Below are 16,415 nucleotides of genomic sequence, written 5' to 3' on the forward strand. Positions count from 1 at the left end.
CTAATGACTTTAGCCTTTCTAAGCTAAATGAAATACAAACAGATATGATAAAGTAAAATGGGGATATAACCCATTAGCATTACCCAAACTGAACAAAATAATGTTAACATGTGTGTATTATGTATAACACACATTAACCCTTACCAGGGCACACTGAAATCTACAGAACTGGGCACCTGGGCTCCTTTTGGACTCCAATTTATAAATTCTAAGTAAATTACTTTTTTTGAAATGGTAAATTGTTTTTGTGTGTTTGTATTTATTTTAGGTTCAAAACTAAATAATTTCACACTTGAAAAATATATATTTTTTCTTTTGATCATATTTTCATCACATGAATTATACTACAAATAGTGATATTATTGAGAAATGAAGTGGCAGTCTATACACTGTTACACACAGTCATTGCACACATGCTTGTGACAACCTTCACAGACAAGCCTGGCTTTCTTGTCTGAATAATGTGGGCAAAGATGGCATCTTTTTCGTGAAACCGGTTTGGGTGGTGCTGCCTGTTGGCCAACATCCTTCCATTTGCTCAGCAACTGTAGGGCAAGCGTCAGTCTCGACTGATGAATACTCCTTGGGTTTTGCAGACAAACACTAATTTGTTCTCCCCAGCTGTAATAGAAAACTGGGATTATTTTGCGGCCATGTTGGTTTCAAATATAGCCACACATCCAGGGCAGCCACTCCAGCTGAGTCGAGCATGTTGTAAAACAGGAACATTGGCCATCTGTTTGTCTTTCGGCTACAAGTGAAGGATGTTACCAGATGATCAAGGCTGTCTACACCCCCTTATTCTGATTATAGTGCAAGATGATCGCTAGCTTGTGGTTCACACCTGCTACTTTGGCATCATGATGCTGCGCTGATAAAACCACAACAGCTTTTTGCTTTATAGGAATGTACAATGCCACTGTGAGGATACCAGTGAATCCAAACACTGCTCTTTTCTTCTCTTGTGTTACTAGGTTTCATTACTTTTGGTATTTTTGGCTTGTACTAAGTCTCTAAGTGGTATTTCTTTCTAGTAACTCTTCTGCTAGAGGTATACTTGTAAAGAAGTTGTCATCTACTAATTTCATCCGGTGTTTAGCCATAGTCAGACGTGACCACTGTTTTACCAACTCCTATCTGACTCTCTTCTCCTGGTTGTCTGACTAGAAACATTTCACATTTCAAAAGGATAGGATGTAGCTGCATCAGTTACACCATATTTTGATGCCATACTTTGCAGGCTTACTGTGTATGTGCTGTCTGAAATGACAGCTCCCTCGGAACAGGACAAGCTGCTGATCAACTGTCATGTCAGAACCCAGAATGTAGGGCTTTTCCAGACATCATTTTATTGCTATTTATCAGTTGCTCTTCTCTCCTGTCTTGTCTATCTGTTGTCAAATCTTATGAATCTCAAGATATTCTTGAATCTTTTTTCTGGCATGGTGGCTGATAAAATGAGTTGCCCACTTCACTTCAGTAATATGTCTCAGTCCACTGTGTGTGCATCATTCCACTCTTTGAACACATGTTTAGCTCCTCCATTTGTTTGTCTTACAATGATACCCAGTATTTCAGGGTTAATGAAGAGCTCATAATGATGCCTTGATGGATGTCACTTGCCCATCTCTAGTAACACCTGTAGGAGAGCGAATGTCCTGTGCCTGGTGTCTTCTTCAGGAGATTGCCAATGGCAAACCTACAATAAAAACAACACATTCACATTTGAATAATTTTCATTACGTAAAACATTTTCTCTCCTCTGCAATTTTATGCTATTGTCTGGAAAATTATCATTGCAGGCAAAAACTTACATACATAGGAGGGAGTGTGGTCCAGTGGTTAAAGTCTAGGGCTTGTAATCAGAAGGTCTCCAGTTCAAATCCCACCTCTGCCACTGACTAACCCTGTAAAAATCACTCAACCTCCTTGTGCTCCATCCTGCAGATGAGTTGTTAAGTCAATGTCATATTGTAAGTGACTGCATATACTGCACAGTTCACAGCCTACCTCTGTAAAGCACTTTTTTATGGTGATCCACTAACAAAAGCACTATATAAAAATGTATATTATCCTATTGCATCCAATCATGTCATTTCTGTGAGGCTGTTCCACATCAACAACAAATTCATGACCACGTCCTCTTCAGCTACCCTGCAATGGTGCTTCAATTGGGGGTGGACCATCACCATCATCACTGTGGTTATCACCTGTCTCTTGCTCAGCTTCAGAAGTCTCATCTCTTGTAGGTACAAATCAGTGTCATCAATGTTAAAGTCACCACTAGACTCACTGTCATCATTCAGAATCCTCTACAAAGCTTCTGCTGTTGTACAGCTTGCTCAACATGTAGCTATATTGATGACCTATAGGAGACCGACTACACATGAACCACGTTTTTTTTTTAATTTTTTTTATTGAAACCCAACAGATTGTCAGGAAAACACCATTGTGGTTTCATTTTCAGTTTCTGGGAAACTGCCTTTCATTTCAGTTATTAGGAAATTGCCTTTGTGGTTTCAATTTCAGTTTTTGGGAAATATAGTGAACTATTTGTTAGCAAAATGCATAGCAGAGAAAGCAGAAAACCTTAGACCCAATAAAAATGTGTTTTAAAAAAGTTTGAATTTTGAATCTACAATCAAAACTTTCTGTAAGAACATTGCAGATAGTTTCTGACAAAGTTCGAGGAGTAAATTAGAAATAAATAAATAAAAAATGTACTGCTGGTGTCCAAAAGGACCCTGCTTAAGGTTCATTTAAAACTAAAACTTTTAGAAAACAGATCTCAGCATTCACAATTTGAAACAAGTGTATTGGGCAGCCCATAAATAACAGGACGCTTGTCAGTGATTAAGTACTATATGTTGGGAACTGTAGCTCTTCACCCTGAAGTCTTCACTAATAATCATGTTATAAAGATATGCACTACATAATCAAAGTTCAAACACTTATCTGTGGACTTGGTAAAAGCAATTGGAAATGAAAGACCACATGCTTATTGATTTATTTTTTATTTTTAAAGATGCCCTTGATTTATTGATTACAGTACTTACCATTTCACATTGGCTCCAGAAACTAAATCTGAGTTTCTTTTTAATGGTGCTAATTTTTATTTTATTTTGTTAAGTGCTACACAAGTTTCCTTTCCAGGAGTGCAGTGAAGTGCATTACAACATTACTGATATATATTAAACACAATAATGTCTACATGTAATTATCATGTTAAATATAATTAGTAAAATATGGCCTTTTATTAATAATGCTAAAATAAAGTGCCATTAAATATCTACCGTTGTCTCAACTGCCAGTAATCTGTTCTTTAGGTAATCCGTGATTCTGTGAAAACTTGGTTATATGTAATCCAAATACTTAAAGCAGCATGTAGTTATACAAACCTGATCTATTCAATCTGACCTGTAATGATTTTTTTACTTTTTTAGTGTGAATGCCAAGATATTCTAAACAAACAGGACATATATTTTATTAGTGTGGCTGTTCATGCTAAACAGACCGAGATCTTGGCAAAACTAATACATTGCTACTAATCTAACTGTGTATTCTAATGAGGGTGCTTGACAGACATACATGATTTATAAATTGCATGTATGTACCCTATACCTCATTTGACAAAAGTAATCCTTAATTGATCATTTTCTTAAAATACACCAGTTGTCCATCATATGTAATGCAACCCTTCATGTCAGAACACATACTGACACTTATCTTCGACCCAAAAAGTGAATGCGATTCTTCACAAGATCAAAGATAAAGTACAGCCAGTTGAGCAGCTACACAAGAGATATGTCCTGGAACCTTGTATTCTAGCAGTTTCATGCCAGAAGAGGGCTAATTAACCAATTAAGACACAGCATAAAAATAAATAAATAAAACATACTTACACATCCTGTGCCTTCGACTGGCAGTTAGTATCAGTTACACTCTGGTATACTTGATGTACCTGAAGTTGAAACATGCAGCTATGTTCAACACATGAAACAAGCAGTATGATATGCAAGAGGATATGTAATACCCACTATCCCTTAAAGAATGTGGGTATACAACTCAGTGCACTGTGAAAGGTTGGATTGTTGAGAATGGCTTCAACTTGGGAGAATAGCACGCTTAAGGCTGGACGTTTAGCATTTTTTACCCCTCAAAAAACTTTGATTCAGCTAACCAAACTGCAATTGCAGAACACCTATCCATCCTGCATAATCTGCTTGTGAAATTAGCAGCTGGGAATCAATATACTTTTCCTAATCCTAACCCTTGCCTGTTTAAACTGAGACTTCATCAGCAACAAAGACAACCCTGTAGCCAGCACTCCAGATAAGGTCATTGAGTAACTTACTCTCCAATGTAAACACTACGTGCAAAAAACATACTTTTAGTGAGCAACACATTACCTTGCAGTCAAGCGTACTTCCAGTACATACTTTAACGCAAATTTCCCAGGGTATGCATTAAATACAGCCTTACATTTTAACTATAATGTTCAAAAACTTTGAATACCAGGGGGAATCATCCTTTCCTTATTTTCCACCTAGAAAGTCTCACAGCCATTTAGTCCTGCCTTAACATTAGTCAGAGAAGTTGCTACTCTTGATGTAGTTAGCTGCTGTGTTCAGTCTCCTCCCACTAGTACGAAGCTGGAAGTTTTTGTCCAGTCTCTTGTAATCTCGTTCCAGATAAGCGCCCTACATTTTTAAAAACTACTGACACTGCAACAATTAAGCTAATTTTGTATTTCTTATTGATAACCTCTGGTTAATTGGTACCCAAGGCTGAGGGGTACAAAGATGGTGCAAATAAATCCTTCAGATCAAGAATTCAATTGCATATTCACCAGTCAAACAAGCACTGCAAGAGAGTAGATTCATCCGCATGTAACGGGATAACATTCCACAACAATTCTAATGTTGGATTGGTTTCAGGGGATGCCGATGGGCTAGGTTTGTGAAGCACAAGGTGGAAATTCAATAGTACCTGTTTGGCAACTATACAAAAAATAAATTAAAAATTAAAATTAGTTATTTTAAGACAGTGATAAAGGTATAATCTGGCGCATTTATTTTGCTTTAGTACTTCAAAAGGAACAGACATGAAAATCTTAGATTTGTGGTGTGCAAACCTTATTGTAAGAGCTTTCCCCAAACCAACTGAGAAAACCATCAACAATTCAAATGAAATTTACATGAACGCCAGATAAAAACAATCTTGTTTTAACATTATGAAAAGAAAATGGATTGCAGTTTTAAAACTAATGTGAAGTTACCAATTATTTAGAACTAAAACATGGGGATGCACACTTTACCCAATAGCAAAAAAAACCCCCAAAACATTCACAAAGCACTATATAAATTGACCCAGGCTTTAAGTATTGGTTTATGCAACTTTATTGAGGAAAATAAATCAATAGCTAGCAGAGCTATTAGTTGATCATTCAACCATTGACAGTTTTGCATCATTTATTCAGTGCTACGTAAAAATGTTGTGGTAGATAGATTAACTAATAGCTCCCGACTTCTAAAAACAAAGAAAACAAAAAAGTATATAACAAAATGTTCTGCCCTTATTTGGGGATTCTGAAGAATTCCCACTCCCTTCCCACCCGATTTCCATTTGCTTCAGAACAAAAAGTTGTCATTCCTTTATTAACATGCATAAAATACAGCATTAATTTTCTGTACTGTTGATGCTTATACACTCTGCAGCAATTCTCCATCCACAATGTCAGTTATGAGCATAAAATTGATAAACCTCAATCTAACAATATCGCAAAAGCTTACAAGGCAGATGCTATCCCAGCATCAAAAGCAATTCTTACAAGATGAGGCTGATAACAGAACAGCATCCCTTTTCGTCGACATCTTCAGCATTTGTTAGAGCAATGAGGTATGTTTTAGTCTCATAACCAAGCGGCTGTGAAGGTATTGGCCACTGTAGACACATGCTCCATTAAGAGTTCAGAACTTTGGGTGACTGATGAAAACTACTTTTGAAACTCACAAAGCTGGTCTTGTCCAAGCTGGAGAAACTATCTTCTTACAAGAGCATGTGCACAAACGGGTCAAAAACGATATGGTCTGATAAGGGGAGCAGCCAAATAAGAAAAAACCAAAGAAACCAGTAATTTAAAGTTTATTCCAGCTATAATGCAGGTTGTTCCAACTTCCACAAGGTAGCATCACATTGCATACTTCTGAGTCCATTCCCGGGCTATTCTGTTGTACCTGTGCAAAAGAAAAATCAGTTGTTTAAATGAAAACTGTGGTGCAAGTAGCTGAGAATACAGCGCAAATCCGCAAGCACAAGGATCATTTCTATAAATCTTTTGAAAATTGTCTGACAGATCAAGTCATGATGTGTTTATTTTGTTTTCATCTACGATTCTGATTTACTGTGCCTTGTGTGTTTGTTGAAATGAAAGCATAAAGTAGTTTATTTTTGTATTTTCTTGTCTAGAACCGTCAGTATGGTCTTATGAAAGTTTGCACACCTTCAGTACAAAAAAAATCATGCTGATATTATACCTGTAGTTTTCAGTTGCAAAGTGTAAAATATTTTAAATTATAAAGCAAAATATGAATGTTAAAGACAACTGTTGAAAACAATGTTATAAACTATTTCCTTTAATTGTTAAAGGAAAGGTTTTTTACTTTCACATTGGCCTACTTATTCTCCATAACTAAGTGTATGTCTATCGCTTAAATGGACAGGTGCCACACATGACAATGTTTTGAGTTGTGACTGATAAAACATTTAGGTGACCAGTCACTCGGATGGGCAGAAGTTTTTACTATCGGAAATGCTGAGGTTATTTCTAAGAGCAACATATTTACATACAGAGCCATCCAGATGCAGATTAAACTGGGAAGACAAAATATAAATCTGGGTGTTGGATAAACACCACACTTCTTGCATGTCCAAGCAGTTAATTCTTTGCAGCCTAAAGTTTTGAAATTCCTGTTTGTTAGTTCACAGTAATAGTAGTGTCTCCAACATGCAGCACTACAGTGCAAGACCATGTTGCTTTTCACGCCACTTCAAGATGCTGGTATCCTTACCCTAAAGCATTGCATATTTTTCTGTCCACTCTTTTGCTAGCCTATTATACCTAGTAAAGCAAATAGTGTTATCCATGATATAGTTTTTAAACCGATATAAAACTACTGTAGAACGCAGACCAGCAGAGATCCATCAAATTATATCCAATTTACACAATAATAATTTCCCATTTTATGTACAGATGAAACTTTGTAGAAGCATGAGCCCTTTTTGTATAACTTCTTTTGGTCTGAGTGAACAAATACTCTACAGTTGTGACTAAAATGGGCTCAGGTGTAAACATATGTGTCAATAAAAGAAACAGATGTACTTACTTTTCCCTATCTGTTTTGTAGATGCGTGCAATCTCTGGCACTAGTGGATCATCTGGGTTAGGATCACATAACAGTGAACAAATGGACAAAAGAACTGTAATACAAATAATTAAAAGGCAATGAGAAAGCTGTAGACGGTTACAATAATTAGGAAAGAAAGACTACATATTTAAAATGAATACATGCCTTCACAAATGCACTAGTCTTGTTCACATTTATTAATATTTTTGGACTTTTTTTGTGCAATGTGGTATTCCTGACCAATAAATTACACAAGTGGCTAGTGTCACATAGCCAGATTAGCATCAGTCTGAACTGTTTAATCTTGCTTTAGATCAGGTAGTCCAAGAGAACTGCTGATCACTAGCATTTGTCATAACAGTTGGGAGTATGAACAGAAATAGATTCATACATCCCACAGCATGACATTGCACCCCCCCCCCCCCCCCCCCCCCCCCCCCCCCCCCCCCCCCCCCCCCCCCCCCCCCCCCATAGCTTTAATATAGCATTACAGGCTGCATCTAAATTTGAACCCTTTATGAAAAAATAATAATTTGCAAGTTCAGTCTAATTTAAGATATGGTTTACAACCATCGTTGCAATTGAGGTAATCAGTGATTCAAGTGCTTAAGTTTACAGCAAACATTTGAGCCTATATCTCAAGACAATCCATAATTACCATGCATCACCATAAATTACATAAAGCTTTAAAACATGCAATTTCACATTACCTTTAGAAATAGTTAATGCTGGAGACCACTGTGATCTTAGAATATCGAGGCAGATGCTGCCATTACTGTTAATATTTGGGTGATAAATTCTTGTTGTAAATGCAACCTAAAAAGAGAAACGCGATCATTTTAAACACAGTAGACACACGAAAGTTACACCCCCAAACAGGTTATACAAAATTAGACCCTATAGAACTGTATAATGATAAAGTTGTCCTCCAAGCATATATCTGTAGTATGACAGTGTGAAAAGACTACTCGCAGTAGTCCTACATCCAATGTTGGGTTTCAGAGCTCGAGTATTATTGAACTAATCAGGGGTCAGAAATTAAGCAGTCACGGCCCTGCTACACCCGTTCAACAATAGGGCAAGCTATTGTATATGAAAGCGTAGAAATGCAAGCAACATAGAAGTACATAAAGATCTGCATCTACTGCAAAATTGGACTGAATTGTAATTTCCTAATTAACAACTATTCATATATTTACTTCACATTCAAAACTTACACTGATTCTAACAAATCAGACATTCAACTTATGCAGATACTTGCCTTAGGAGGTTTGAAAGGGTAGTCTGTGGGAAAATGAATTGTCAAGAAGAATACACCACCTTGATATGGACTGTCATTCTGTGAAAGACAGCAACAATGTCTGCATCAAAAGTATGTTTGCCCCCTGGGTTACAAATTAAATATAAGGTTAGTTATACACTAATGGCCAGAAAACTAGAGAGAGGAACAGGTCCGTAAATGCCTTGCATCCAGCTTCTAAATAATTTATAAAAGTGTATTAAAATAAGGGTACTTACAGGTCCCATGATTGTGGCTTGCCAGTGAAACACTGAAAGAAAATGCAAGTGTTATTTTAAAACCTCACACAGAATGCTTTTATTTAAGGCAGTGCATTTTTACAACTTACTGTCATCTCCAACTGGACCCGCAGAACACTGTGCTGGTGGATCCCGTGCCAAGTCATTTAGCTCCTGTAAGAAGTAGAATTTAAGTAAATACTTGTGTTGAAAAGTACTCAGTGTGACACACAAGTCAGTAAATATAGAATGCTCTGTAACTATTGAACAGAGTACTTTTCCTAAGTCTGGAGACTTATGCATACCCATGTACTTACACAAATGTCCTTCTAAAATTACTTCCGAAATTGAGATCTAACTTTCACGTTACTTGCAGATGCTAGAAATCCAAGACACCCATCTATAGTAAATTCCCAGAGGAATCTCAATTTGTATAAACCAGGAGTCAAATAGCCATAGACTAATGTACAATGTGTTTGTATTTTACATTGGCATTACTGCACATACAGCATCCACTGAATATGTACTTAAATGTTTATTTTACATAAAATAAAATAGGGTTTTACTGAATGCATAATAGCAGTACCAGTAACTGAAAAGGTTTGTTCTGTGTCCTTCTGAAATGAATGGCCTGAATAAAAGACTAATCCATATAAAACACCAAGTCCTGATCTCAATCAGCAGATTTATCTTACGTATAACAAAGTCAATATAATAAATACTATCAATTAAGGTCCTGCTTCCATTTCAGTCATAAAATGTAATTTATGATATAGCAGGATGTCTTGGTTGCAACAAGCTGAACCTTGCGATTCAGTTTTGTAATAGTACAAAATATGGATTATCTATATTCACCTTCCCCATATTCCACATTTTTAGTACTTTAGAACAGAGGTTCTCAAACTTTTTTGCTGACTGGCTTTTAATTTCAGCACAGTAGCTTTTGCATAAAGGAAAACTGAAGCTAAAGCTTAGTCTACAGAAAGTAGTGGTGTTATTATAATCATTTCCAAGCGATAGTTTATTACATTGTTGCAGACTGACATGTTTTGAAATACCAACTTCTTTTCAATTAGAAAGTCAAGTACTACAGTACTGGTATACACTGCATAAAGGGCTCTCCTAAACGCTCCCCGACCCCCTAGGGCTAAGACGATTCACTGTGTATCCATGCATCGTGATACGATACACCTTTGTGTATCGAGATATAAGCTTAAAACGCGTAGTTAATATTCCACATTATTAAACTGTAAATCATGAAAGAAAAGGTCTTGATTGTCTGAATGTAAACTCCACTTGATCCTAGAAATATCACATTGTGCAACGAGCTGGCCAGATGCTTCCGGAATTTAAAGTAGTAGAGGAAACAATGGAGAGTTCTTCATTTTAATTTAGAGTTACAATTGTTAAATAAAAACCGATACGGACAAAAACGTGAAATAAATGACATCATAAAAAGAAATTTACAGAAAAAATAAAACTTAGATAAAAAACATTATTAATAACAACAACAGCAGGCCCAAACACTTTTTTCTGTATTCCACATTACTAGCAAGCACGGAATACTGACACTACTAAAGGCTTCAGAACAGGCTGCAGATACGCTGCCTGGCCAGTGGGAGTGTAGAGGAGGAGGAGACAGTCTGCCTTTGTTGTGGAGGGAGAGGAATCAGGAAGCGAGCAGTGTCTGTAAAAACTCAATGCTACGATGTATACAAAACGGAAAGTGTCACTTGTGAGGGAGGATAAGCTATAAGAATTGAATGGGGATAGTTTCTTGTAAAGCTATTTATTGTAGATTTACAAATCATACTGCATTTTTACACTTATTTTACATTTGCTCACCTTTCAGTGCGCCCCAATAATGTTTTTATTTGATTGAATAATCCTTAAACTTTGATTTGTCGAATATGTTTCTTTCTTTAAAGAAGTGTGTTAATCTTGATGAAAATGACTTCAATAGTAATTATCTAAATAATTTCTAACCACAATTAAAACCAGCAGTTTAGAACAGTATACAAAATAAAACTCAACCTTAACTTCAAAAACAAATACTTTGTGATAAAATGTATGGTATAATAATCCATATCATTAGCTGCTTAATCCTTTACAGGGTTGCGGTGAGCCGAAGCCTAACCCCACAGACACAGGGCGCAAGGCAGGACTACACTTTGGACAGGACGCTAGTCCATCGCAGGGCACCACACACACATCAATTTGGAGTGACTAATCAACCTGAACAGCAGGTCTTTGGACCGTGGGAGGAAACCGGAGTACCCGGAGAAAAACCACACAAAACAAGAACATACAAACTCCACACGGACAGACCCCTAAACCGGAATAGAACCTAGGACCCTGGCTCTGTGAGGCAGCAGCGCTGACCACCATGCCACCATGTCTCCCTTGGTATTATAATAATAATAATAATAATAATAATAATAATAATAATAATAATAATAATAATAATAATAAACAACAACAACAGAAAGTTAAGTACGATGCAAACAAAAACACTGATGTACTTGATTAGATTGAATAGTACTTGTTTTTGATTAGACATCACAACTTAATGCTGAAAAACTTGACAATTTTATTTTTATAAAGAAACACATGAACAAAGTTGGTACTTTAACAGTTAAACATTTTTCCTCAAAAATGTAGTAAGGAGATTTGGTTAATTAAGTTAAATTTGACATCCCACAAACTCTAGCTGACATACTGCTTTGTCTTTAAACTCAAACAAGTGCTATACTACTTTGTGGTAAACAAATAATTGATTTTCATAAAGATCAAAAGGAAAACCAACCAATCTACTCAACCAGGCATCCCACCACTGCTCCCAATATTAAAGGAGACCAACTGCTCCAGAATCTTTAAATATTTAGGCACATTTGTTGTATAACAATTCAATTAACAATTCTGAATTTGAATGTATTTTACTAACCTATATTTGTTATGTTAAAAGTAACAATGAGCACAAACCATATAAAATGAGGTTATCAAAACTATAGAAATGTCTGTTTAATATTGCCCAAGCTGAATTTTGATGAACCCTATAACACTATGAAGAAGCAGCCTTACGGCAACTATTCAAATAACTTGTGTAATTTCTCTTTTCACAACATCCTGATAACGTTTTACACTTAACTTTAAAGGCTGTTTCAAAGCGCTTTTTAAAATGTCCGCTCTAGTGACCCAATAATGTAAGGATTATTGCCCATTGTCAAACAGGTAACACAGCAATAACGACCCACTTGTGTGTGGGTCTGTTTTTTTTTTTTTGTTTTTTGCAGTGATTTAGAGCAGTGGTTCCCAACCCTGGTCCTGAGGACCCCCTGTGTCTTGCTGGTTTTCATTCCAACTGAGCTCTCAATTACTTAACTAGACCCTTAATTAAACTGATAATTTGCTTAGACTAATTGTTTTCAGGTCTTACAGTCACAGATTTCAAGTTAACTAACATTTTATAAGTAACTTGAACTCAGCAACTGTTTAAGAGCTGAAAACAATTCAAAAGGTTTAATTAAGCAAATTAAAATCTGTGGTTCCCAAGCGAACTAATAGAGGACAGATCTCAAACCCCAGTGCACTAGAGAAGCCATTTTGAAAAGAGATTTGTAACAGACTTCAAAGTTGTGTAAAAAGGTATCAGGGTGTTAATGAAAGTTAATTACAGGTACATTAAACAGTTAGCAACACATGGGGATGTATGATGCTATATTTTAGAACCCAGCTACTTATCCTTGTGTATGCTTGGCTTAAAGAATGTTAAGTTTAATGGATGTGTCTTCATTTCCAGAAACATGTTCCCAGAAATAGCCTAAACCTTGCTTCTTTGGAAAACATTTTACATTAGCCAACCAGGCAAGATTTTTTAGAGAACGTGAAAAAGATGGCAAGTGCCACATGTTTGATAGTTACAAAGCTAACTGTATGTCTAACATTTTACAAGTGGCTACACTGCAATTTCTGACACCCCCCCACCCCTTCAGAATATAAATTGTTGGGCTTCAGATGATGTCAAACACAAATCCAAACTAAATATACTTCTGTTCTAAATTGCATCACAAAAAGTAGCTCTAACATATCTCCAAGACTACAATCACAATATGTGGAGTTCCGAAATAGTAGTTTCTTCAACGTAATCTGAAGGTATTCAAGAGTGAACATGTGTCTTAAATAACTAGAGCTTTAGACTTCCAGAAAAACTAAACTGAAGGCCTAAAATGTATACTGTATCTTCTAAGAAAAACATACTTTACAAAGTGTTTGCTTTCAGTAAGTTTATTCTTGGAGATGGAAAGAAGGAAACTAGTGAAAAGGACAACTGTCTACCTTTGTCTTCATAGTTTAAAATGCAGTTCAGTAATTAACTCTTCAATAAGCAAGTCAGGAAGTAACAAGTCCAATGGAAATCCACCTAGGAACAATACAAGCAAGCCTGCCACCCTTGAATCAAAGTAGTGATGTTTATATAAAAGGGTCATGAAATATTTCTGCTCAACACTCCTCTAGCACATTTTTATGCAAAACATGTATCAGAGTTGACAAGTGATGGTAAATATACAACCTATGGTCTATACAAAAAGGTTCAAGTATCCACCCTGCAAATCAACATGGTGTGCCATTACCACAGAAACCAATATTTACCTGGAATTGGTTATGCATACTATGGAAGAGTTATACAAACCTATAATATCCCAAAAGTGTTTAAATGACCCTCAAGACTAACAAAGACAGAATAGGCCAGCCCCAATTGCAAAAAGTCAAGATTACATTTACTGTAACAGTCCATACATTTTGTGGTCAAAGTCACTGCACACCTTGATCTATTTATAGTACAGTAACTACAAAAGGATGTCCACCTTTACTTTAAGCAGCGTTTAAGTCAAATTACCTGACTCCCTTAACCATCTAGACTCAATAAGATCAACTTCGCCACCAATATGTACCTCATATTCAGTAGTGCTTAGGACAACCGAAAAAAGTATGTAGGAGAGAGATATTCTATCTAGAGAGATATCTATATAGATAGATTATCTATCTACAAAACATAATTCGTTTGTTCAACATGGGTTGAGACATAGGAATGCTGAAGCTTTAAAATACACGCACAGAGTTTAATTTGTACAAAAAAAAAAACTGTACTCTTACAAACTGACAACTGGTTCTACACAACACATCCTAGGATCTCTGTTGTCGATGACTCACCAGGTGCGTTCAAAATGATTTTAGTCATGAGTAATCTCCAATAAATATTTCCCACATTAGCTGTTCAAAACGTTCCACCCTCCATGGTTGAGAAATACAGTACAGCCATCCATACACATGGAGGTCGGCACAATGATTGAAAATGTAAAAGACTCCTGTTTACACAATACCATAAAAGTATTATTTAAATTACAAAAATTTCAATACAGTGTACATAAAAAACGGTAACCACATAAGACTATGTAGAAATACGTTATTACACGACTAGTACTAGGCCCGGATACGCTTACACAGTCCACCCCAGCCGCCATCTTACAATGAGAAGTAAAAAACCACATTAACAGTCATCGAGAAATAAAAGCAATGAAGTGTATTTTACAAAACTGTTAGACTACTTTTCATCGAGTACTAGTAATCTACCGGAAGATATTACGAGTTATGAAATAGATGACCGAATGAAACAAAATATTGTAATCCATCCATTAATTAAAATTATCGTTATATTATAGAAAAACATGACATACACGTACATAACTAAAAAGAGTGTTTGATTGTTTAAAGGTTTGCGCAGGCAGAGGTGTGATGCAAGTTAACAGCAACACTAATGATTGTTCAGTTATATAGAGGTATCTAAACAAATTATTTAAGTATAGGATATTACATAACATTAACTACGAGATCAGATCCCAAGCGGCCATCATATTCCCTGAATTCAGTTACACACCGCCATTATACACATTAATTTAAGAAAGCAATGCGAGGTAACACAGCAACACACAATATGAAACCACTGAACTGCGCACACCAGCACCATACACTTAGTACAGCAGTATGCAGGCATTTTGTATATTCAAAACGCCGGTATATTAGAAGTCACCCCAGTATTAACTGCACACATTAATTATTGAAGTTATCCCGAATTATTCCCGCCACCAACTTAATGTTGTGTGTATATATATAGTTATATGCTATTACCTTGTATAATATATATATAGCGCCATTCTATTTCTTTGTGTGTGTGTGTGTGTGTGTGTGTGTGTGTATTTTACCTTATGAATTCGTTTCAGCGCCATTCTTTTTCTTTGTGGTTATCAAGGAAGGGGGTAATATGGTCCCGAGTTGAAATTCACCAGTACAAAAACACTCGTCAAGCTCTCTCCCAGTCACACAGCCAGTCTACGATCAAGTGGAGGGGTGGGAGTTTCTCTGTCACTGGTTTTGATGGCTCTTACAACGCTGGTTACAGCCAGCTACTACTTCCCTCTCCCTCGTTCGGTCTTGTGTTCTCCGCAGTTACTCAACAAGATGTCCGCTTCTGTCGGAACTATACACACCCAGCCGGTCGACCTCTGCCGTATCACTCCGCCCCCACCGCACCACACGGATGGAACCAGTTCCCTTGTTAGGATGTTCTTAAGGAACAACAATCGCAATACACTTAACAATAACCTCTGTGATTAACAGGTGAACGGGTCTAACACTGGTCTCAACAGTGTGCTGTGCGTCACATACAAATACCATTACTTGAGACTAGCGAGTAATCGGCAGGATACACCTGCATACGAAAACGAGTGACGTTTAGACATTTTATTGTATCAGTGGTGTTCACGCGAGACCACCACCAAAAGATGGAATTGTATTACCTCACAGTGTGCGTGATTACGTAGACAGTTGTGTTAAGATGGAATGACGCTGCTAAATATATATATATATTTTATTTTACATAAAAAGGTACAGCGGTTACGGTACACTTAACTCACACACTCGCAATGTTTTTTTGTCGTTAAGCTTTAATTTTTATAAGAAAAACAATGTGAGGAAAATACGGAAAATATTCATGTATTTATGAAATAAAGGCGAAAATATCACTGCGTATTACCTTTCGTTCAGGTGTGTTTCGGGTGTAGTAGCCACTAGAAGCAGCTAGAGGGCGCGAAGCAAACTGTTGAAGTACAGTTATAGTAACAGTTTAATATGTGACAGAGTTATGTTTAGGGTTAAGGTTTAGAGGTTGAGGTTATATTAAGTTTAGGAGTTAGGTGTAAGTCGCATATGACGTGGCACGGACTGAAGTAGTACAAATAAATGGTGTTGGTACTCTGAAGGTGAAAAAAAAAAGTTTTTGAAAAATATAATTTGACAAAGATATGCCGCTTAAGGACTCTAGTTGTTTTTTGTTTGGATGCTTTAAAAAAAGATGCTGCGCGAGCGCGACAGTCGTAGTTGTGGTATAGTGGTTTTACTAGATTTTTGTAAATAAGTATACTTTGTTTATGTTCC

The 16,415-nt window shown here is 36.5% G+C and overlaps 1 protein-coding gene across 2 annotated transcripts; it reads right to left on the reverse strand.

Moving 5' to 3' along the window:
• Positions 1–5,050: 5,050 nt before the first annotated feature.
• LOC121296342 (ubiquitin-conjugating enzyme E2 D2) lies at positions 5,051–15,637 on the reverse strand. 2 transcript variants are annotated; one of them, XM_041221785.1, is made up of 8 exons: positions 15,185–15,637; positions 9,035–9,098; positions 8,925–8,956; positions 8,668–8,745; positions 8,117–8,222; positions 7,386–7,479; positions 7,071–7,120; positions 5,051–6,236 (listed from the first exon to the last, which is right to left on the reverse strand). In XM_041221785.1, the coding sequence occupies exons 1-7, from the start codon at positions 15,206–15,208 to the stop codon at positions 7,072–7,074; spliced, it is 447 nt and encodes a 148-aa protein (XP_041077719.1). In that variant the 5' UTR covers positions 15,209–15,637; the 3' UTR covers positions 5,051–6,236; position 7,071. The 2 variants fall into 2 exon arrangements, with proteins under 2 accessions (XP_041077719.1, XP_041077730.1); XM_041221796.1 differs by lacking the exon at positions 7,071–7,120 and having other exon boundaries at positions 15,185–15,625.
• Between the last annotated feature and the right edge of the window lie 778 nt (positions 15,638–16,415).

The sequence above is a fragment of the Polyodon spathula genome, chromosome 2 (assembly GCF_017654505.1).
Source record: "Polyodon spathula isolate WHYD16114869_AA chromosome 2, ASM1765450v1, whole genome shotgun sequence".
NCBI classification, from domain to species: Eukaryota; Metazoa; Chordata; class Actinopteri; order Acipenseriformes; family Polyodontidae; genus Polyodon; species Polyodon spathula.

What these genes read in the sequence shown, in the direction of transcription:
- LOC121296342 (XM_041221785.1), bottom strand. Translation starts at nt 15,208, where the DNA reads ATGGCGCTGAAACGAATTCATAAG. An exon ending in GGGTCCAGTTGGAGATGACA is followed by an intron (nt 8,957 to 9,034) that starts GTAAGTTGTAAA and finishes ATTTTCTTTCAG; the next exon opens with TGTTTCACTGGCAAGCCACA. An exon ending in AAGCCACAATCATGGGACCT is followed by an intron (nt 8,746 to 8,924) that starts GTAAGTACCCTT and finishes TGTCTTTCACAG; the next exon opens with AATGACAGTCCATATCAAGG.